The sequence below is a fragment of the Ictidomys tridecemlineatus genome, chromosome 15 (genome assembly GCF_052094955.1).
Source record: "Ictidomys tridecemlineatus isolate mIctTri1 chromosome 15, mIctTri1.hap1, whole genome shotgun sequence".
Classification (NCBI taxonomy): domain Eukaryota; kingdom Metazoa; phylum Chordata; class Mammalia; order Rodentia; family Sciuridae; genus Ictidomys; species Ictidomys tridecemlineatus.
Genome location: NC_135491.1, coordinates 48,422,873 through 48,446,354, shown reverse-complemented (window position 1 = coordinate 48,446,354; position 23,482 = coordinate 48,422,873). Strand labels below are relative to the sequence as shown.

General features: G+C 43.0%; 1 protein-coding gene across 2 annotated transcripts in view; it reads left to right on the top strand.

Moving 5' to 3' along the window:
- Positions 1 to 23,482, top strand: part of Marveld3 (MARVEL domain containing 3) — a 34,083-nt gene that overhangs the window by 6,773 nt on the left and 3,828 nt on the right. Inside the window, exons 2-4 of one of the 2 annotated variants that reach the window (XM_040280182.2) lie at positions 8,851 to 9,832; positions 12,369 to 12,502; positions 18,086 to 23,210. In XM_040280182.2, coding sequence (XP_040136116.1) covers positions 9,387 to 9,832; positions 12,369 to 12,502; positions 18,086 to 18,696 — 1,191 coding nt within the window. In that variant the 5' untranslated portion in view covers positions 8,851 to 9,386 and the 3' untranslated portion in view covers positions 18,697 to 23,210. Of the gene's footprint in view, positions 1 to 8,850; positions 9,833 to 12,368; positions 12,503 to 18,085; positions 23,211 to 23,482 lie in introns of those variants that run through there. The other variant, XM_021721721.3, reaches the window with a different exon arrangement.

The window sequence follows — 23,482 nt, the reverse complement described above, 5'->3', positions numbered from 1 at the left end:
TTAATTACCTCCCCCTGGGACAATTGTGAAAATTACCAACAGCAGGGTACTCTTGATAGAAGTGGGTCTGAGAACAGCACAGGGCATACCGCTGACGTCAGGACTTCAACATATCTTTTTGTGAGGGAAAACATAAGTCAATCCATATTGTATTGTATTGTATGATACAATACTAAAAAAACTAATAATAATGGCAAACTCTTCTTTGTCCCTTTCCAAGTCAGGCAGTGTTGTAGATGCATCGCATATTTTAACAAATTATTTCCCTCATTTTGCTGATAAGGAAATCAAGGCAAAGCAAATTTAAGTTATTTCCTTAAGTTTACACGAGCTAATGAGTGGTGGAGTCAGGCTTTAAACCTAGGCAACTTGGATTCAGAGATCCAATCTTCTTGTTGCACTGCAAAATTTTATGTATATTTTGATGCCTCCAATATTAAAATACATTAAAAAATTATAGAACAAAAACCTACTGAATAATTTACAAAAATGAAAAAAAACCAAAATAGTTTGTTTTAGGAGAGGGGTTGTTTATTACAGTGTTACATTATTAGTGCTGTCTAAACACACACATATATGCATGTTTTTTTGGACATTTTTGAAAACAGAAAATGTTTTGAAAAAGTCTTTGCAATTTAGAAAAATTTGTAAGGATTCCATAATCAGGAAAGAGTGATTATTAACCTTAGGGACAGCCAGTCTTCAACATGGTCTCAATGATTCCAGTCTTCTGGGACTCTTGGGTGCTGCTCCCAACATTCAGTAAGGGCTGACTTGTGTGACCAATAGACTATTGTGGAAGTGATGGCATGTGGCTTTCCAGACAAAGATCAAAGAGACTTTAAAGCTTTCACCTTGACCTCTTAGATCTTTTGACCTGAGAAAAGCCAGCTACCATGTCATGAGGACACTTGGCACCAGCATCCCCTTGCCCTCTGTGTAAGTGTGTCACCTTAGAAGCAAACTCTCAAGCCCCTGCCAACCTCTTGGTTGCAACCTCAAGGGAGACACACAAACACTCCAGTTGAGCCACTCCTGCATTTCTGACCCACAGGATGGTAAACAGAATGACAACTCTCCAAATTGGTTCATGTCCTACTCCATGGAAGTGTGAGTATGTTATGCAAGTTTGCAGATATGATTAAGGATCTTTAGATAGGAATTATCCTGGATTATCTGGATATGCCTACATATTATCACAAGGATCCTTAAAAGATAGAAGATGGAAGCAAGAGTCAGAGATGTGTTGATAGATAACAGAGCACAGGTCAGAATGATGAGACCATGAGCGAAGGAATGTGGACAGCTTCTAGAAGTTCCTCCAGAGGAAAAATGTTTGACTTTATCCCATAAACCCATTTCAGACTTCTGATCTCACGAACTCTTAATTTTTTAAGCCAGTACATTTGTGGTAATTTGTTACAGCAGCAATAGGAAACTAATACACTCAAAAACTCTGAGGGTAATAAATAATTATTGTTTTTTAAAGACTCTAAGTTTGGGGGCAATTTGTTATACAGCAAGAGATACCACTATACAATCCATCATTGACAGTAACTTGAAATTACAGGACAAATGATAAGAGGGCTGTCCTTGAGCTTTCTATCAGATCTGTTCAAATACATAATTCATTGATTCTTCTGGATTCATCTTTCTCAATCAACCCACCTCAACATTCCAGAGTAAAAATCTTCTAGTCTTTAACTTGATATCAGTTAAGGGCAGTAAGGAAGAACTCTCTTCAGAGGGACTTCCTATTTCCCAAGGACTTCACAAGGACTTCGGGACAGCCTATTTCCCAAGCCTCCAACTCCAAAATTCTGCTTCTTTGGCTCTCTCTGAGCAAAAGAGGCAGCTGTTGGCAAGGCTACCTGCAAGACATAAATCAGTTTTGGAAGTGCCTTGTCCATGTTAGTGCTTAGCCTTTCCTACTTGAGTGTCTCCCAAATGCCTTTGAGCCATTTACCATACTGATCTGCCCCCAATAAGGAGCTATAAATCCCTGACACCTGCTCACTACATGCTTGTAGAAAAGTTCTTCTTTCAACAGTTCTAAATGAATGTTTTGACAAGAAAAAGGGTTTTAATTTATCCTCTTTATCACGAGCCTATAGTTACACTGATGTCTCTTCATCCCAGAAAAATAACCTCTCTCCGTGTTCCATTCCTCCTGGCAATGGCCCTTCCTTCCTAGCAGTCCTCTGAAATTCACCTGGCCAAGGTCATTGGCAATCTCCAAACATAACTGACACTTTCCAATGTTGAACTTACTTAGCTTTTCTGTAATAAAAATTGCGTAGTTACCAGTACGTGACATTCACTGAGTATTCTAGTTTTTGACATCTAGTGACTCACTGCTCTTGGACATTTGATGCTGTTGATCACTTGCTCCTTCTCACATAAGTAATTACATTCATTAAGATCTCTCGAGGGGCTGGGGTTGTGGTTCATGGGTAGAGCACTTGCCTGGCATATGCGAGGCCCTGGGTTCGATCCTCAGCACCACATAAAAATAAATAAATAAAATAAAGGTATTGTGCCCAACTACAATTTAAAAAAAAAATCTCTCAAGTCTACTTTCTTTCCATCCACAATTCCAGACCCTTGACTAGGGGCTACTATCCCTCCAGAACATTCTGGATTGTTATTTCTGTAACAAATGTGACTGAGATACTTCCCTGATTACAAGTCACATCTGGTGGCTCCACACAGCCTGTAGTCTCAAACCTGAAATGTATATGCAAGCATTTGTATACACATTATGTGTCTACAAGCCACTAATAGATCATTTACACTATCATTCAGATTCAGAAAAAGAAATTCCCCCAAAAGATAGCAGTCATAGAATGAGTAGAAGTTCTAAGACTTTTCCCCTATACCACACTGGAGGTGTGTACACTTACTTGCTTGGAGACCTCAGACCCTCCATAGTAAGTCCAAGGGCAAATCCTGGCTTTCCAGGCTTATAATGATCTGGCTCCTGCCTGCCTTTTCGGTCTCTTTCTCTCTCCTCTGTCCTTGCTCCCACTGCTGTGGTCTAAATGGAAGAATTTGAACGTAAATGTCCCAAACCTACCTGCTTTCTGTCTGCTGTTGTCTTCATTTAGAGTGTTCTTTTCCTTTTTTTAATATTTATTTTTTAGGTGCAGATGGACACAACACAATGCCTTTATTTTTATGGGGTGCTGAGGATTGAACCTGGGTCCCACCCATGCTAGGCGAGCACTCTACCGCTGAGCCACAATCCCAGCCCTAGAATGTTCTTTTCTGCCTTGACTCTCCAGGTCCCAGGTCTGTCTGTCTTACTCATTCCTAAAAGTGCTCCTTATCCACCTGCTTCTTCTTGAAGCTGCTTTTGGTCACTTCTGTCTCCATACCCTGTCCATCCACCACATACGTCTTTTTCTTCTATTAGGCAGTATTTGCTTACCTGCCTCTCTCGTGACACTTTGAGCTTTCTGAAGTCAGGACTATCTTATTATCATAATTATATCCATAGTGCACAATAACAGTAATAATGGCAAGAATAGTAGCTAATGCATTTATAGTATTCACATGTGCCAGGCACTGCTCTGACTTGTACACACTCTTGCTTATTTAATCCTGTGTGGTAGGTGCAATTATCCCTGTTTTGTAAATGAGGACACTTGGGCACTGAGGGTGGAGTGACTTCCTAAGCTCACCTATATAGCATGTGAGGTTCAGAAAATTTGGAACTACCTTGAACTCCAGGCAGAGAAGGGTGAGGAAATGCTCAGGCTGGGGAGAGCGGCAGGTGTGGCCCTGGGGCCTCCTGCCTGCCAGGCTGAGCTGTCCTAGCTTGGCCTGCACTGCTCCCTGCTGGCCAGCTCTCTCTCCCTGTAGCTCTCCTCTCTCTGCAAGGGCCCCTGCAGGGGAACTAACCTTGCCTTAAATCCCCTCTGCCACCAGAGGTTGTGTCTGGGGTCTGGCAGCAAGTACAAAATATTCGGGAGGGGAAGAGAGTCAGAAGATCACACAGGGAATATGCAAGGACTCCCCTACATTCATGTCTGAAGGAAAATACTCAAATTGGTAAACTCTCTGCCCCCCAAATTCCATAGGATGTGCCAAAACTAATAGAAACTTTCATTTTTTAAAAAGAAAGTAGTTACATATTTAATTCTTCTTACGCTAGGCTCTTCTTTAGGACAAAATTGAATGCTAACTTATTGCTATGATTTGGATATGATCTGTCCCCCAGAGGTTCATATGTTGGAAGTATGGTCCCCAGCATGGTAGTGTTTAAGAGGTGGGACCTAGAGGAAGATAGCTAGGTCATGAGGCTCTACCCTCATGAATGAATGAATACACGTTTGGTAGGAGTGCCTAAGTTCCCATGAGAGTAGGTCTTTATAAAAAGAGCAAGCCTGGCCCCTCTCTGATCTCTTGCTTCCTGTCTCACCATGTGATCTCCTCCACATGCACTCCCACCATTGTAACGTCATCTCCATGAGACCCTCACCAGAGCCTAACAGATGCTGGCAGTGTGTTCTTGAGCCTCTGGTGGGTGGAATAACACTCTTTTCTTTTTCAAAGTACCCAGCTTCTGGTATTTTGTTACAGCAATACCAAAAGACTGAGACACTTGAAAAACATACTTACTGGTTCTCAAATAGGGTGCCTAATGAAACTATTCAAAAATACAAATGTGTTGGCTCTGTTCCAAATGGATCCAGTTGGAACTACTCATGGATACTATTTCACTTCAGGATTAAACTCAAGCAACACTTTCCCAAACCCAAAACCTTTAAGACCACTTAGCATCTTGTTTTTTCCAGCTAAAGGAAATTCAATGCCTTCATGTTGGAACTTCATGGGGAAAGTATGCATTGTCTAGAGGACACCCCTCCAAGTTTCCTGATTCAAGTCTGTCATTGTGTTTGAGATGTTCTTCCGTTCTGTAAATTATAGGTGACTGATGGCAATACAAAAAAACTTCTTTCTCGATACATTCAAATTATATAAATTATATCCTGGCTTGTAGAAGTTGAATTGATTTTCCTTTCCCTCTTTGGAAAAAAGCAGTTTTGCTTCCATTTGTACGTTCATTTCATCACACTTGACCTATAAGTGGGTCTCTCTTCTTGCGATTGTTTGTGACCTTGTTGTAATACCTGCCTGACTCCTTCAATGAGTATTGAGATGAATAAAATCTTAAACATGGGTCTCTCTCTCTCTCTCTCTCTCTCTCTCTCTCTCTCTCTCTCTCTCTCTTGGTTATTGTCATTGTTACTGGATTGTTACTGGGGATTGAACCCATAGCTACTTTACCACTGAGCTTTTTATCTCCAGTCCTTTTTATTTTTTAACACAGTCTCCCTAAATTTCTAAGGCCTCAAACTTGTGATCCACCTGCCTCAGCCTCCTGAGCTACTGGGATTACAGGTCTGTACTACTGCACCTGCCTTATTTTTCTTCTTCTGGGAAAATTACCTTCAACATGCAAATAGCAAGTACTTTCCTTTTCTCTACTCTGGCCATCTGCTACTTTGCTTTGGTTGGAATTTACTCAAGGGAATTTCTCAGAAGAGAACTCCTGCCCTTGTTGTGCCTTTCCTCCATATGCATAATATCTACCATGGATTCCTGGAAGAACAGTGGAATAGCCAAAAATCTTTTATTTTTAATTAAAGGCAAAGAGAGATCAGGGCATTGACTCATCACCATCTCTTTTACAAATAAAATAGCATAAGCTAAACCAAAATTAAATAAACCCAAGATATTTTCACTGGACTCCCTCAGTGTTCTTTCTTGTTCCTTTCTCACTTGTGTGGTTGACGCTTCATCAACACTTACATGTACTAGAATTGTTTTATTTATAATACCTTTGCATGACGCTGTGGAAAATAAAAAGTACCTGTGATCTTCCTGAGTACACAGAATTAGTCTATAAAAACTATTATCACTTTAACTGGAGCTATTGGCCAGAACACATACACAACAAGTTTTCACGTCACTTGGGATTCCTTATACCATTGTGGCTGGGTTCCAAGGAGGAGCATCCTCAGAGACAGCCAGGAAGAAACTGTACCATCTTCCGTGGTGAGCCTCAGAAGTCACTAAGTACATTCTGCTGCATTCTGTTCAGGTCCACCTTTGAGAGGATGAGACCTAGGTAGCCCCTCAGGGCCTCGTGATTTAAAAGGGCCTCTTGTTTCTTTAACACCTTGCTGTCGCCACCTTGAAATTCTTTAATGATATCTGGACAGGAGCCCTTTGTTTTCATTTTGCACTGGGCCCCCAAAACTAGGTTGCCAGTTCTGATTTTTTTTTGTCCATGAAGCCACAAAGACCTGTCCAGACTCATAGGGTGGGAATATCAAGTTAGTCTCCTTTTATAATTGGTGCATTATAATAATACATAACCATGGGACTCATTATGCCATATTTGACTACCTTTTTGATGAAGCAGTAGATTTCTTGGACTGTTCTTGGAAATACTGTTGTGGCCTTTTTTTTAGAAAATGCTACCTGCCACAGAGGATTGATTTATGGAGAAGTTAAGACCAAACTGAACTTTTAAAAAACTTTTATAAACTTCCCAGCCTCCTGCAAAGACACCTTTGGGTCCTCCCTGCTCCACAAAACCCTCCTAAAGAGAAGCAAAGGCAGCTCAGCCCAGTGGCGCATGCCTGTAATCTCAGAGACTCAGAAGGCGGAGAGGAGAATCACAAGTTCAGGGCCAGCCTTAGCATTTAGTGAGATACTGTCTCAAATTTTTTTAAAAAAAGGTTGAGGATGTAGCTCAGTGGCAAAGCACCCATAGGATCAATCCCAATACCAAAGAAAGAGAGACAAAGGTGATATCAAAGTGTCCGTTTGTCCATTCAACAAATCCTGATTGAGTGCACACTGGGGGAGCATTTATAAATGACTCAGAGACCTTGTCCTCAATAGGCTGGAGCAAGAGTCCCAGCAATGGCTGGCACAAATGAAAGGAGAAGAGAAAGCAGAAGGTAAAGGATCAAGAACCCTGAGAACAAAGTTCTAGGGATGTCCAAGAGAGCCAGCTTCCTGGAGACATGGCATCTGTGTGGCCCCTCCCATTCATTCAACAACATCATTCATTCATTTACTGAACAAGTGTCATGTATGCCATTTGTAAGTTCCCACCCTGTTGGAGCTTGCTTTACAAGGCACACACCTGTTTGTCTCATCTACATCTGATTTAAATGACTTTTGGCTTTAGACTTTTGAATTTGGGCTGGAACAAGAACTTGGGGATTATTGAGATGGAGTGGCTATATTTTGTTTGTACAAAGGACATGAATTTGGGGGAAGGGATGTCATGGTCTGGATGCTGGTGTCCCTAACAAAATTTATGTTGAAATTAATATCCAATATGTTAGTATTAAGAGATAAGATCTCAGGCTGAGGGTGTGGCTCAGTGATAGTGCACTCGCCTGGCATGTGTAAGGCAATGGGTTTGATTCTCAGCACTAAGTATAAATAAATAAAGGTCAATCAACAACTAAAAAAAATTTTTTTAAAAAGACATAGGGTCTCTGGGGGAGTGATTAAGTCATGAGGCTCCACCCTCAGAATGGGATCAGTGCCCCTGTAAAAGAGGTTGGAGGCGGCTGCCTTTCCCCATCTGCCATGGAAGGACCAGGGAAGGCAGCACCTAGGATATGGAACTGGAGGGTATTATGTTAGTGACATAAGCCAGACACAGAAAGATAAATGCCGCATGTTGACTCATATGTTAGTGAGAATAAAATCAATCTCAAAGGCAAGAGCAGAATAATGATTATAAGAGGCTGGAAAGGTTAGGGAGGCAGAGGATAGAGGATAATGGGATAATGGTACCAACATTCAGTTAGATCAAAGTAAGTTCTAGCATCCTACAGCACAGTAGGGAGACTGCAGTCCACTACCAGATTCTTTATAAAAAACTAGAAGAGAGGAGTTTAAAGATTTCAGACACAAAGAAATAATGGAAGTGTTAATTATCCTGATTTAATTTTCCTGATTGCATCTTATAACATTACTCCATGGATACATACAATTATTATGTATTATTTTCAGGAATTTTGAGCCAGTCTTTAAACCAATTTTTCTCGAAATTGAACATAAGAGAGCATTTATGCCATGATAAGGGAATACTGAGCTTAGGATTTTAGAACTGTTTTATGTCAAAATAAATGACATTTATTTATTTTTTATCATTGTTGCTTTGTTTATTATTTATTACTGGAATATTTTAACAATTTAAGTTTTTCAGTGCATCTTAATTATACAAAACAATGGGGTTTTGTGGCACATTCATGCATGCAAACAACACATGTGATCATATATGATCCCCTCTCCCTGATCGTCTCTCCCTGATCCCCTTCCACTTCTCTAATGGTCTCCTTGCTTCTTTCACAACATCTTTTCCTCCCCCTAGATTCCACATATGAAGGAAAACAAAACCCTTGTCTTTCTGTGTCTGGCTTATCTTGCTTAACATTATGATCTCCACCCCCGCCCATTTTCCTACAAATGACATAATTTCATTCTTCTTTATGACTAACACTGGGTTGTGTATATGTACACCGCATTTTCTTTATCTATGAATCTATTGCTGGCATCTAGGCTGATTCCACAAGATGTCTATTGTGAATTGTGCTGCAGTAAGCATGGGTATGCTGACTGTAATTCTTTTGAGCATATAACCAGGAGTGGCCTAGCTAGATCTCGTGGTGGTTCTATATTTAGATTTCTGAGGCACCTCTGTACTGATTGACTAATGTATTAATCTACATTCCCTCCATAGGTATATAGGGTTCTTTTCCCCCCTGCATCCTCTCCAGCATTTATTGTTTTGTTGTTGTTTTGTATTCTTAGATGAAAGCCATTCTGAGGGGAAACAGAATCACAAAGTAATTCTGATTTGCATTTCCTAGATGGCTAAAATTTGGAACATTTTTTTTCATATAATTATTGACCATTCTTACTTATTTTGAGAAGTGTCTGAAGAAAAGATATTTCTGATGGGCTCAACAAACCTTTGGAGGCACATTAGCAGCATGAGGAATTTAGTCATTGCTGTCTGTCACCTTCGGACAAGTATCAGGATGGTCAGGATGCGTTTTGCGCTTCTTTGCATTGGATGATGTTTTAGTATATTTTAAAAATCGAATGAAAAAATACTTCGGAGATGGAAAGTCCTGCGTGGTGATAGCCACCCACACGGTGACGGCCGCAGCTGGCTGACTAAGGGAGGACACTCAGTCCTTGGGGCACGCGCACAGGTGAGCGCTCCCAGGCCAGCGGCCGGGCTGTGCGCGTGCGCACAGGTGTGCTGCCGCCCTCCCTGCAGCTGAGTTTGGCCACCTGCCCGGGAAACTTGTCGCTCTCGGGCGGGGACACGGAACCGGGCCATGGAAGATTCGCTGGGGACTCGCGAGCCCCGGGTTCGACCGAGAGAACGGGACCCGGACCGGCGCCCCCGCCCGGACCGAGACCACCACCCTGAGCGACCGCGGGACAGAGCCGGGGACCGGCGCAGGGAAAGGAATGGGGACGCGCGGAGGGACGGGGACCGGCGAGGGGATCGAGACAGGGACCGGCGAGAGGATCGGGACAGAGGGAGGGACCGAGACCCCCACCAGGACAGACACAGGGACGCGGGCCGTCGCTCAAGTGAGCAAAGAGGTTGGGAAAAGTCCCGCCAAAGCCGGACGCGGGACACAGCCCCGGGACCGACCTGGGACACAACTCGGGGACCGACCTGGGACACAGCCCCACCCCCTTGGCCCGGGCCTTGGGAAACCCCGGAGCCTCCCGCCCGGAGGAAGGAGAACTTCGGTCGCCATGCACCACAAAGGTGAGGGGACTGCTGGGGACACGGGCCCTGCGACCACGGGACAGAGCCGGGGACCGGCGCAGGGAAAGGAATGGGGACGCGCGGAGGGACGGGGACCGTCCAGGCCAGCCTGCGCTGCCCTGGCTTCCTAGGAAGCCCATTTAAAAGAGGAAATACCATTTCTCTCTTTTGTGCCCTCGGAAGTGACCCTGGAGAGAAAGGAAAGCACAGGGTGCCCCCACCAATCCCAGATAAAGCAGAAAGCACTCCTCTTGGCAGAGGCAGGGCTGGGACCAGGTAAAGAGGAAGAGGGCCCCGGGACAGGAAAAGCCAGGTTCCCTCGCGTGAAGCTCCTCCCTGACACGTTCCCTAGCCTATCTCAGGACCGCCTCTGAGGGCTTCAGACCCTGACTCTTCTAACTCTCCTCTTCCTTCTTCCCTTCCTCCTTTAATTCTTCTTCCTCTTCCTCTTTGTACTGGGGATTGAACCCAGGGGCGCTTTTCCCCTGGGCCACATTCCCAGCCAGCCTGATTTTTTAAAAAAAATGTTTGAGACAAGGCCTCGCCAAGTTCCTGACACTAGCCTTGAATTTGCCACCTTTCTGTCAGCCTCCTGAGTTTCTGGGCTTACAGTCAAGCACCACCATACAGCTCCTCCCCAACTTTCAAAGTCCTGGTCCCTGGTGTTCAGGTCCAAATAAAGTCAGCCCCATGAAGAGTTAGTAATTTAACATGTTACCCCTTTAGGGCTTTATGCATTTCAAAAACAGCTGGGAGAGAAGCCACACTTTTAACCAAGGAACTAAATCTACCCAAACTTTGTTCACGGAAGGACATGGATTTGTTTCCCTCTTGTCAGTGAGGTCTTCAAGGCAGCCTCTTTCAAATCTCACATTGAGACCCCACCTTCCTTAATGAACAAACTGTGCTATCCCTTCCTTGAAGAACAAGGAATTCCCATAAGCTCTGGTAGAACAAAGATCTTGATATTCTGGAAAGATCATGTGCAATAGGGGAGAGTGGAGATGGAAGACTCAGGCCACCCCTTGTCCCCATGTGCCCTTATAGGAAGCTAACATTTCATCCAAGTTCACAAATGTTACTGAATGTGCAAATAATGTGCCCAGTGCTGTGGACTGAATAGATAGGATATTGTTCCTGCCATCCCCAACAAGGAGGCACACAGATCCTGTGGCAATGATTGCCTCCTGCCTCCACTGTGGGACTCAAAGGCTGAGCCCAGTCTCTCGAAGTTGTGTCCACACAGCTGTAAAGCTACTATCCTGAGTTTATGTTACATTATCTAAAACCAACTAGTATGACAAAGGTTGCGCCCAGATTGGCACTAGCTATTGTTTCTTTGACTAAAGCCACATTGTACAGCAACTGCATGACTAGGAAAATCCAGGGCTGCCTTTTTAAGTTTCCTTATAAACTAGAGTCCCAGTTCCCCCACCCCAAAGTGAGTGAAGGAAATACTTTCATTTTTTGGCTTCGTTTGCTCACCACCAATTGGAGGTTTGAAACCAAAGGGCAATTTATTCCTGTCTGTTTTCTACGTAAGCATTTATTTAATGGATAGGATGGTGGGACAGGGCTGCAGAGATCTACCCTCTTACGTGTTCACGGCCTGGTATAGGAGAATGATGGGTAAGCAGGTCAGATGCAGCACAGTGTGAAATGGGCTGCAGGAGAAACTTGGATTGGGAAAGAACAGAGCTGGGCTCCTGCGCTTTCCAGAGGAAAGGACCACAAGCTGAGTTCTAGAGAAGCCTTCCGTGGAAGGTGTTTGAAGCAGAGGAAGTGTCTGCAGTGACCCAGAGGCATGGGAGAGCACATCATCTTTCCGGGTGAAGGTCAGTTTCACTGAGTCTGGGTCTGTGAGCCTGAGGCTATAAGTGTAGAGAAATAAGCAAAGTCCTACTGTGCAGTACTAAATGTTTAAGGATTTCAAATCTAAGATAAGTTCTGTGTTCTAGAAAGATCCCTGGAGCCTAGCAAGTAGAATGCAGCCTCCTATTGAATCTTAGAACCCAGAATGTGCTAGATAAATGTGGGAGAAAGAAGATGGAAAGTACCAGGATTGGTGGAGGAAGAGAAGATAGGAAGATCTCAAAAATTGTTTGTAGCTCCCATCTTCCTGGAGAATTTCCATAGTAACCACAGACAGAAGGGCATGCCAACCTGGACTCCAGAGTCTTGTAAATACACACTAGTTCTGAGAGGCCTGGTCCTTGCTGAACTGAGAACCTCAACTCTACAGACAGCTCCCAGCTCCCTGGTTAGGCAGCTTCCACAGGCAGATGACCTAGCATCCAAGGCAGCACTTAGGTGTTCGGGATTACAGGATTGGTCTTGGGGGTACCTAGCCATGTTGGGTCACATGTTTAGATGTTTGGTGGCATCACTAAACCAAAGAAGTCCCTGAAGTCTGAAATACTGTAGCAGAGCTTGTTTCTGTAACATTCAGGCCCACCGCAAAGAGTCAAAAGAGTTCTAATACCGACTGAGCCACTGAATTAGAGGCCCATTCCTAATGGCTGTGTGTGCTTTTCAGTTATAGTGAACCCACCTCGGGGAGATATGTGCCCTCGCACCCCAGGCCTGGACTAGAGGAAGTGGAATATTACCAGTCGGAGGCGGAGGGGCTCCTGGAATGTCACAAATGCAGATACCTGTGCACAGGGAGAGGTGAGCCTTTATGGAGTCCGTGTACTGTTTGCTGTTGCAAGTGGTCTGAAAGTGGGGGACAGGCTTTCCTTTGGGGTTCTAGTGTTTTCATTTCCATACCTATCTGAGGTTCTTGCTTTCCAAAAAAAAAAAGAAAGAAATAGAAACTATTTTATGAGCTATCATTCTCCAGACAAGAAACCAGAGAAATAAAGTGATTTTTAAGAATACCCATAGCACTCATATAAATATGCCCTGTGCAGAGAAATGTTGGACCCCTCGCATTTTCATCTCCATACCTGAATGAGGTTCTGTCTCTCCGAGCAAAGGAAAGTGTAGGACAGGCTGCTCTCCTAGAGCACTGAGCAGCCATGTTTGCAGTTTCCAGACTCCAGGGGGAGCCCCAAGGGCTGCAGGTGCAACTGGCCTCCCTGAGCTGCCAGGTGCTGGTGGGGGCTTCTCTGACAAGGTAGCTGAGTTTGGAGAGAAGAAAAATCACCCCAGTGGGCCATCAGGTTGCAGCCCAGACCACATAGACAGGAGCAAATGGTCTTCTTGGAGCCCTGACGCCCAAATACTTCATCAATGGCTTTTGATCATGCCATTGGCTGAGATGCACTGTAAGAAATACATTTTACATTAAGACCAAGTTCACACGCACTAACAAAAATGCCATGAAACTCCACTTGCCTTACTACATATCAAACACACTGGTATTTTCTGTTTTATTGGAAGCAAAAACCAAAAACCTATTTATTGAGTACATGAAGTCTGCAAAACACTGAGCTAATATTAAGTGTATTAAGTGTCAGCTCTCAGGGTTCTCATCTTAGCATGAGTCCTGCCCGAGCCAGCAATGAAGAAAATCTGGTTCATCAGGGTGAGCCCTAATGGCATGCGGGATTTGTAAGCAATCTTCCTGGGCTATGTATGAATTAGGGAGAAAACAGCCCAGCCTAAGGGAAGAGATCATGGAGCTCCTAACTGAAAATGTATCTTAGGGTGATTATAGGATTATAAGGAACTTTAATGAAGGGCCTCTAGGCAATCCCAGTGTAGGGATCATTATCTTAATTTACATATGTTGGTGCAGCCTCCTTGCCTTTTAAGTCTCTCAACAACTCCTGAGGCTCAGAGAGGTACAACAAGTCATCCAAAGTCACACAGCTGTTACATGAAGGAGCTCTGATGGAAATTTAGAGCCTGACCCTAAGTCCTCCAGTAGTTTACATGCTTAGTTTCTTCTTTTCTTGATCATGTAAATAACAGGAACAAGCCAGAGGCTGGCTAACAGGTTTCTCCCTAGAGACATTCTTCTTTTGAGATTGATTTACCAAGAGGAAAGGGCAGGGCTTAGGGCCTCAGACTGAAACAGACCCTGTGGTTTAGGCTTCATTGCTTCTGGCACTTTGGCTTTGAGCCTGGAGGTTGGGTTTCTAAGTCAAGGTAGTGAAAGAATAGTTCAGCCTCCAGAAACTAACAAATGAGGGCCTGAAAGGAACTCTGGATGGACAGAGACCCATAGAAATACACAATACGGCATTGTGTTGAGCGAACCGGGAACTTGACTCAAGCAGGAAATACATGCTTGGATCAAGGTCAGCTGAAGCTCTTTAGACCCACCTTCCAGTAGATCCTCTGACTTCCTTATCAGTGAAGCCATGCCCCACCCCCAACAGACTTGCAAAAATTGGGAACAATTGTAGCCCCAGATTTCTGAAATCTGGCTGAAATCTGGGCTGTGATCTAACTCAGAAAGCTCCATGGATTACTAGGAGGCCAACAAAAAGAGGCAGGCCCCAGATTTACTTTTACAAGCAAGAATTGTCCGATACTAAAAGCTTTTAGTATAGAGATCAGACTGAAGCCAAGTCACAGGCACATATCAGGCCACCAGAGAATCCTGTGCATGTGTAGGTTGTGCTCCTTTATTATTGAGAAAGACCAGTAAGCCCAGCAGGAAAGTGCATTTCCCTGTTTGCACCCCGCAGCTTCTCCTTTCCCTTTTGTTTTTTCCTTCTTGCCTGAGACCCTTGTGCTCAAATCATGGGGTTTGCATTCAGCCTCTCGCCTTAACTGCAAAGCACGTTTCAAAGGTTAATCTTCAGCCAGGCACTGGTGGTGCCCACCTGTAGTCCCAGCTACTTGACAGGCTGTGCAGGAAGATTGTTTGAGCCCACAAGTTCAACAGCCTGGGCAGCTTAGTGAGAGCTTACCCCGCCCCCCCACAAAAAAGGGTTATTTACTCCACGACAGTTGCCATTTCTGGAGTCAGTAGTGCTGATCTCTCAGAGTCTTGAGGTGTAGGTGCTGAGTTTGTTTTTCAGAGGAGCGATTTCCTGACAAGGAACCTGAGCTGGAGGAGTTGCCAGCACAGTCCATCCTGGGCAGGAGGGGAAGGACAGGGGGCCCCACTGACAATGACGTTTATTTGTGATGGCTCTGAAAAGGTTCAGGGTAGAAGCTGTGGTCGTTTTCTAATTTACGCTCACACTCCCCTCTTTTTGTGTGTTCGCTCCTGCAGTCCCCTTTATCCTAATGCTTATTGAACACCCTGTGCAGAACCTGTCTGCACTGAGATCAGATCAAGATTTCAAACTGCAGCTGACTTTAACAGTGTTAACTGATTAACAGGTCTGAATGCCATGGCCAGAGTCCAAGCAAGGAGTGACCCTAGGGGAACTGCCCGGGTTTTGTTTTTCTGGTTTTATTTTGTCTTTTGTGCGGTATTGGGGGCTGCATCCACGTACCCTACACTGAGCTACATCTCTGGCTCCTTTCATTTTGAGACAAGGTCTCACTAACTTGCAATCCTCCTGCCTCAGCCTCCCAAGTCACTGGAATTACAGGCACGTGCCACCCTGTCAGCTGAACCTCCGGTTCTTAGGGCAGAGAAAGGTGCTGGCTCAGAACCATATTCCCTGGAGTTCTGAGAGGGCTGTCTACCCCAAGGAAAGCCTGGGAGCCTCTGGGCTTTATTTTAAGGGTGCCATTGGCCATTTCCACAGCCCGAGGCATTCTTTTGTGGTTACACAAGTTTTTTTGTTTTTTTTTTTTAAGAGAGAGAGAGAGAGAGAGAGAGAGAGTGTGTGTGTGTGTGTGTGAGAGAGAGAGAGAGAGACAGAAAGAGACAGACACAGAGAGAGAATTTTTAATATTTATTTTTTAGTTTTTGGCAGACACAACATCTTTGTTTGTATGTGGTGCTGAGGATGGAACCCGGGCCACACGCATGCCAGGCGAGTGCGCCACCACTTGAGCTACATTCCCAGCTCTACACAAAAGTTTAAAAGAGGAATAAAGAGTTTGGTGGGGGCTGTAGTCCTTCTAGCATTCTATTAAGAAATTCCTTTCATACAGCAATACGCTGGGAAAGCCTAAATGTCCCTTACATTGCAATGATTTAATTGTGGCCATCATATTTTTTTTTCTTTTTTTTAAGAGAGAGAGAGAGCGCGCTACCGCTTGAGCCACATCCCCCACCCATCATATGTTTTTTAAAGTTATGAAGTAGATTTATATTTACTGAGATAGAAAAATATTCATGCTATATTCTTAAGTGGAAAAATAAGTCATACAAGAGTAGATAAAAGCAAACAAACAACAATAAAAATTATGAACATGTGGTACAAAAGTCCAGAAACTAAATTGTCCACCAGGCACTATGACATACACATATAATCCCAAAGGATTGCAAGTTCAAGGCCAGCCTCAGAAACTTAGTGAGACCCTGTCTCCAAATGAAAAAGGCCAAGTGGAATGGTGCATATCTGTAATCCCAGTGGCTCGGGAGGCTGAGGCAGGAGTTCAAAACCAGCCTCAGCAACTTAGTGAGGCCCTAAGCAACTTAGTGAGACCCTGTCTCTAAATAAAATATAAAAAAGGGGCTGGGGAGGTGGCTCAGTGGTTAAGTGCCTCTGGGTTCAATTCTAGTACCAAAGTAAATAAATAGATAGATAGATAGATAATAAAAATAAAAAATACTGGGAGGTAGCTCAGTGGTGGAATGCTTGCCTAGCATGCTCAAGAGGCCCCAGGTTCAATCCCCAGTACCATACATACCCACATATACATACTCACCAATATATGTGTGTGTGTGTGTGTATATATAAATATATAAATATACACACATGTGTATAATTAAAAAAATAATATATATTATATATAATGTTCACAGTGGTTAATTTATTTCTCTTATTTACATTTCCTTTCTTGCAATAAGTTTTATAATTAAAGAAAACAGTGATATTATTTGCATTTGGACAGAGAGTTACAAGTGAAGATGGCATTTCAATTAAAGAGTACCATCATTTCAATTAAAGAGTACATTGATGTCACACAGGAAATAGGCTAGCTGGAAGCAGCCAGGGAAAGGCCACTGGGCTGATCCCAGAGCGTACAGTGCCAGCTCAGAAATACTAACTTTCTATTGTGCTGAGCAAAAGAAGCCAGAGTTCATGAAAGTACAATACTGTATGATTCCAGGTACATGACATTTAAGATAAAACCAACTTCTAATCAGAGGAAGCAGGTCAGAGGCTGCCCAGGGAGGAGGAGAGGAGTTGACCACAAAGTGCTACTAGGGAAATTCATGTGCTCTGTATCTTGATTATGGTTACACTTGTCAAGACTCATCAAGACAGTACACTGAAAGTGAGACATTTTATTGTGTGTAAGTTGTATCTCAATAAAGTTGATTTTAAGGAGAACAGATACCTTCCCTAGTCCAAGACAAAGAAGCCATGGGCCCTGAAGGAATTGAACTCTGGGGAAATATTCCAGCCCAAATGATTACTCTTTAGGGAAACTAAATAAAATGAAATTAAACTTTGAGACATATTTATGGAGTTGAAGTCTAGGAGTAGTTTCTTTAATCCAGTAAGTATCCTAGAATCAATTAACTTAATCTTTGCTATTTTTAATAAGCGAAAAACCACAGTCAACATTTTTTTTTTAATGCTTACCACTGAGCTCACTCCCAGGCCCACAGACATTTTTTTTTTCCTAGTTGTTGATGGATCTTCATTTCATTTATTTATACGCGATGCTGAGAATCGAACCCAGTGCCTCATACATGCTAGGCAAGTGCTCTACCACTGAGCCACACCCCCAGCTGCCACATTCAATGTTTTGATGTATAATTTCCATGCTTTTTTAAAAACTTCATTCATATTTTTAACTGCTATGATCTTCTTCAAACTTGGAGAAATCTCTTTCAAATTGAAGAGACCATAGAGCACACATAAAGAGATGACGTTTTTTTAGTGTTTTAGGTGGTGGTATGGAATGTTTTCGCCCTCCCTGCAGGATGCCTTTCTTTCTAATGGGCACAGCTTCTCTCCCCTCTTTCTGACCTCTCCTGGGCAGGCCGCTTTGCTCTTGGGGAGTTACTTTTTTCAATGCAAAGTATTTCCAACACCATTTCAAGAGACCGTGGTTCCATGCTACCACCTAATGCTAAATTACACAGCTTTGGTTGCCCCAGGGAGCAGAATGAAGAGCCAGGGGTCTGAGCTTCCTTGGGGAAGATGAGCCTGGAGGTGGAAGAGCCTCCATTTGCAAAAACAGCATCTCTTAAAATGGTAATGCACCCTTTTTTTGCAGCCTGCTGTCAGATGCTGGAGGTTCTGCTGAACTTGCTGATCCTGGCCTGCAGCTCTGTATCTTACAATTCCACAGGGGGTTACACGGGCATCACCAGCCTGGGGGGTATTTACTATTACCAGTATGGGGGGGCTTACAGTGGTTTTGAGGGTCCAGATGGAGAGAAAGCCCAGCAGTTGGATGTCCAGTTCTACCAGCTCAAGCTGCCCATGGTCACTACAACAATGGCCTATAGTGGAGCCCTCATGGCCTTCTCCTGCCTGGTCATTGCCATGGGTGTCCTGCGGATCCCATGGCACTGTCCTCTGTGGCTGGTGATCGAAGGCCTATTGGACATGCTCATTGCTGGGGCATACATCCCAGCCTTGTACTACTTCTTCCACTACCTCTCCGCTGCCTATGGCTCGCCTGTGTGTAAAGAGAGGGAAGCACTGTACCAAAGCAAAGGGTACAGTGGCTTCAGCTGCAGTTTCCATGGTGGAGATATAGGAGTTGGGGTCTTCGCAGCCCTGGGTATTGGGGTCTTTGCCGTGGGAGCTGTCCTAGCCATCAGGGGTTACCTAAAAGTCAAGAAACTGAAAGAGAAGCCTCCAGAAATGTTGGTGTTTTAGGCTTCTTAAAACATTCTACCAAATATAAGTGATGGAAAATACTCTGAACTACCATCTTTTGTAAGAATTCTTTGTTGTAAAACTTGCCAGAACTTCAAAAGTAGCAAGCCAACTTCAGTAGAGGTGGGCTTAGCTCCCAGTTGTGTGAAGCAGCATTCTTTGGCACAACCAACTTTGGATTTTGGAATCCTCTGTTATTGAGGGAGTAACCAAAAGAAAAATTTTTTTAAGATGTTGATGGATCTTTATTTTATTTATTTATTTTTATATGTTGTGTTGAGAATCAAACCCAGTGCCTTGCATATGTTAGGCAAGCGCTCTACCACTGAGCCACAACCCCAGCCCCCTAACCAAAATTATTTTTTAAAAATAAATAAATAAATAAAGCCTGGAATCCAGGACTCACAGGGGAAAGGCATGTGGTACATAGTGGCACACACTGTAATCCCGGCAACTCTGGAGGCTGAGGCAGGAGGATTGCAAATTCAAAGCCAGTCTCACAACTTAGTGAGACCCTGTCTCAAAATAAAAGAAAAAGGACCAAGGATGTAGCTCAGTGGTAAAACACCCCTGGGTTCATTCCCCAGTACTAAAAGAGACAGAGAAAGAAGTATAGTTCTTGATTAAATGAGGGGAAATAACCAAGCAAATTGAAAGTACCTTATCTTCAGAGTTCATCAAAAGTCACAGAGGCAGGAGACAACTTTAGCCTGAACTGTTCTGGACACAGCTGTCTTCAGCAGATAGCCCATAGTCCTTCCGCTGCCACAGTTCACCAGGAAAAGGGGGCAGGGCTTCTAGAAGAGCTACCCCTGGAAAATTTAAGTTGCAAGTGGGCATGAGCTGAGCAAAGAGGAGTCAGTTAACTCACTGGGTTGCAAAGAAGCTATTCTGTAAGCCCCTCACAATGGCTGGAAAACTCAATAAGTGTTTTGTACCTCTCCTAAATGTATCATTGTATGAAGAATTAAACCTGAGGTCTGGAATTCAGGATCCATCCAGAAGAAAAGAATGTATAATCCTTCCCAACAGAAGAATGTCGCTTTTGGCCAGACAACTTCATGGGTTTTTACTGCACATGGAATAATGACTTATGGAACATTACAATATATTCTTGGTACAAGTCCATTCTTTGCTTATGTGAATCCAAACAAAAAAATCCAAAGAAAAATTTGAATTTCAAAATGATGGTTCTCTTTAAAATATGTTTATATCATTCTCTTGAATAAGGACAGTTTATTGCATTTAGAAGATAAGTTTGAGTTTAGAAAAGGAAGTTCAGATACATGTATGTGTATGATTGTCAAATTTCTTGAATAATAATACATAAGAAAGTATTAACAGTTTTGTAGAAAGAAGGGGATTTTTTTTAATTTTTAATTTTATACATGTCTGAACATATATTAATTTTAGAAAAATAAAAAAATTTAAAAATTGGATTTGCTTTCCTCCATTTTTGTTTTTTTAAAAATTAAATTTATAGTGCAAAGGCAGAAGTAGACATATGATTAAGGGGTATTAAATGGCCAGCCACAAAAACAGCCTTACCCAGAAAGAAGCTATTTATAGCAAAGATCTGTGAGTTTTTGAGTCTACACTTCTACAGAGTTCTTTGCTGTCTTTCTAAACACTTGTTCCATCCCAACTTGGATATAAGTGACAGCTATCTCTGGTGGTCATCCCTATCATATTTCTCTGGTGCCTGTGTCTCTTTCTGCCCTAGCAGCTTGCTTAAAAATACTTGAACCTGTTTGATATTGGTAGCTAAGCCAGCTCAGGCTTGGCTGGTTCCTGGAACAATAATACATGATCATATTCCTTCAACAGACCCAATATCATTAGACCCAGAAGTCAGCTGTTATCCCTCTCAGTTGTTGCTGTCAGTAGGGTGATTCACAAGAGCTAGATTTATTCCATTTCAGCCCAGCAGATGTGTGCTACATGGATCAGGACTCCACTGGTTTGGAAGAATCTGTTCCAGAAGGAAAATGGTCATATTTCCTGTATCTTGGGCAATTTGGGTCTGATGTTACTTGGATTTTTAAATTAAAAGAATGCAGCTTCTCAAGTGAGAGCGCATGACTCTGTGTCTCTTGGTCCTTCAGGAATTTGGGCCCACAGGAGATAGGAATAGCAAGCCCATTGTCGCCCATGTCCTTTACCTGCCCAGATTATAGACTTCACTGTGCCACCTATGTCATTGATGGTTGTCTTAATTCTGGAAACAACACTCTTAATAAATCTGTCCCATTTCTTAAGCCTGTCACCAATTTACATTTTAGAAACAATAACCTGTGATTTTCAGAGACAGTCATCCCTTGGTATGCACCGGGGAGCTGGTTCCAGAATCCTCCGTGGACACCAAAATCTAAGGATGTACCAGTCCCTTGTATAAAATGGCATAGTATTTGCAACTAATCTATGCATATTCTTTGTATACTTTAAATCATCTCTAGACTAATTACAATCCAGGGGCTGGGGTTGTGGCTCAGTGGTAGAGTGCTTACCTAGCATGTTCCAGGTCCTGGGTTCAATCCTCAGCACCACATGAAAATAAATAAATAAAAGGCATTGTGTCCAATTACAACTAAAAAATAAGTATTTTTTAAAAAATACAATCCCCAATCCCATGCAAATGCTATGGGAATTGTCATTTTTGCTGTATTGTTCAGGAAATAATGACAAGAAAAGAGTCAGTTAAATTTTTTTTCAAATATTTTCAATCCTTGGTTTAATCTGTAGATGCAGAACCTGCAGGTATGGAGGGCCAACTGTGCTTGGTCCTCACCACAGCCTTGTGGGATAAGACTGGAAACCTTGTCTTCATTGGTCAGGTAAAGTGTCTGAGGCTTAGAAAGACTGAATGACATGGGCAATATCACAAGGCAGGAAACAGTGGGGACTTGAACCTGGTGTTCCCACTCCAGGTCCATTTGCATTTCCCTTCTTTCTCACCTCTGAATCCCAAGGAAATGATAACAGACATTCTCCTCAGAAGGGTCTGGGACCTCTGTTGGTACCAGATGAAAACTAAGCTCGGACAAGAAGATATTCAGTCTCTGTTGGCTCTTACTATCTTGCAGCATTTGTGGATTCCTTAAACTTCAAAGAACACTGTCCCGGGGCTGGGGATGTGGCTCAAGCTGTGGCATGCTTGCCTGGCATGCGCAGGAAGCTGGGTTCGATCCTCAGCACCACATAAAAATAAAATAAAGATGTTGTGTCCACCGAAAACTAAAGGGTAAATATTAAAAAAAAAAAAACCACTGTCCCCACTCTGCACCACTAAGTGAACAGTCCAAGTATCCATCAGGATCCATCTGGTTGAACAGACTGGTCCATCCATACAATGGAGTTGGAGGCCATGCACAAAGAATGTGGTCATTCTGTAGAAACTGATGTGGAGAGAGCGGTAGGGTATAGTAAATGCAAAATGCAAATACAGACCTGCAAATATGGTACACTTTTGTGAAAAAAGCCAGAGAAGGGATGAAATGCAGACTTGCGTATGCTTTTATTTGTATAAAGGAACACTGGACAATTGTAATGGAAACTTAAGTGGTTAAGGATAGAGAACCATGTGTAGAGACTTGAATGGACTTTCTCAGTTTATGTATAAGTTTTTGTTTTTGTTTTTGTTTTTTGAGAGGGTTTTGGTAGTGAGGATTGAATCTAGGGGTGCTTAACCACTGAGCCACATCTCTAGCCTCCCCCACCTTTTTTTTTTTTTTAACAGTCTCACTAATTTGCTGAAAGTAGCTTTGAACTTGAGATCCTCCTGCCCCAGCCTCCCAAGCCACTGGGATTACAGGTGTGCACCACTGTGCCCAGCTAATGCTTATGTTGTTTTTTAAAACTTTTTATGCTGGGCTAGAGATGCAGCTCAGTGGTGAAGTGCTTGTCTAGCATGCAAAAGGCTCTGGTTTACATCCCCAGCACCACAAAAAAAAAAAAATTCATTTTGATATATTCACAAGTCACAAAAATAGTACAGAGAAATGCCTGTGTGCCCTTAACCTGATTTTTCCCCAATGTTACATCTTGCATAACTATAAACAATGTGTGTATTATGCAGTTTTTTCACGTGTAGGTTGTGGTTACCACCACCACCATCCAGAGCTGCCCAATCATCACAGACATCCCTGGTGTTTTTATAACCACACCCATCTCCTTTTCCTCTGGCTCAGTATGTAATCTTTTGAGCCTGGCTTTTTTTTCGATTATCATAATTCCCTTGAGATTTGTCCACGTTGTTGTCTATGTCAACAGCTCATTCCTTTTTATTGCTCACCAGTGCATTCTGTGGCATGAGTGTACCTGTGTAATTGTTCACCCACTGAAGGACATTGGGATTGTTCCCAGTACTGGGCTATTATGAATAAACCTACTGTGGGCTGGGGATATAGCTCAGTTGGTAGAGTGCTTGCTTCACATGCACAAGGCCCTGGGTTCAATCCCCAGCACCAATAAATAATAAATAAACCTACTATGAACACTACTGTATGTGTTCTTTTGTGGACAAAAGTATTCATTTCTTTAGGATAAATCTCTTAATCTCATTATCAGTCACAGGGTTACATGGTAAATGTGTATGGAATATTTATAAGAACAGCCTAAAATTTCTCAAAGTGGCATTCTGATATTTCAAACATATTTTTAAAACAACCACCCACCACAAGCAATTCAAGAATATTGATGTTGAATGTGACCATGTTCTTACAATCGGGTCAGCAGATCCGCTAGTGTGACCTGGTGAGTGATGTCAGTTTTTACCTTGACTCTCTCT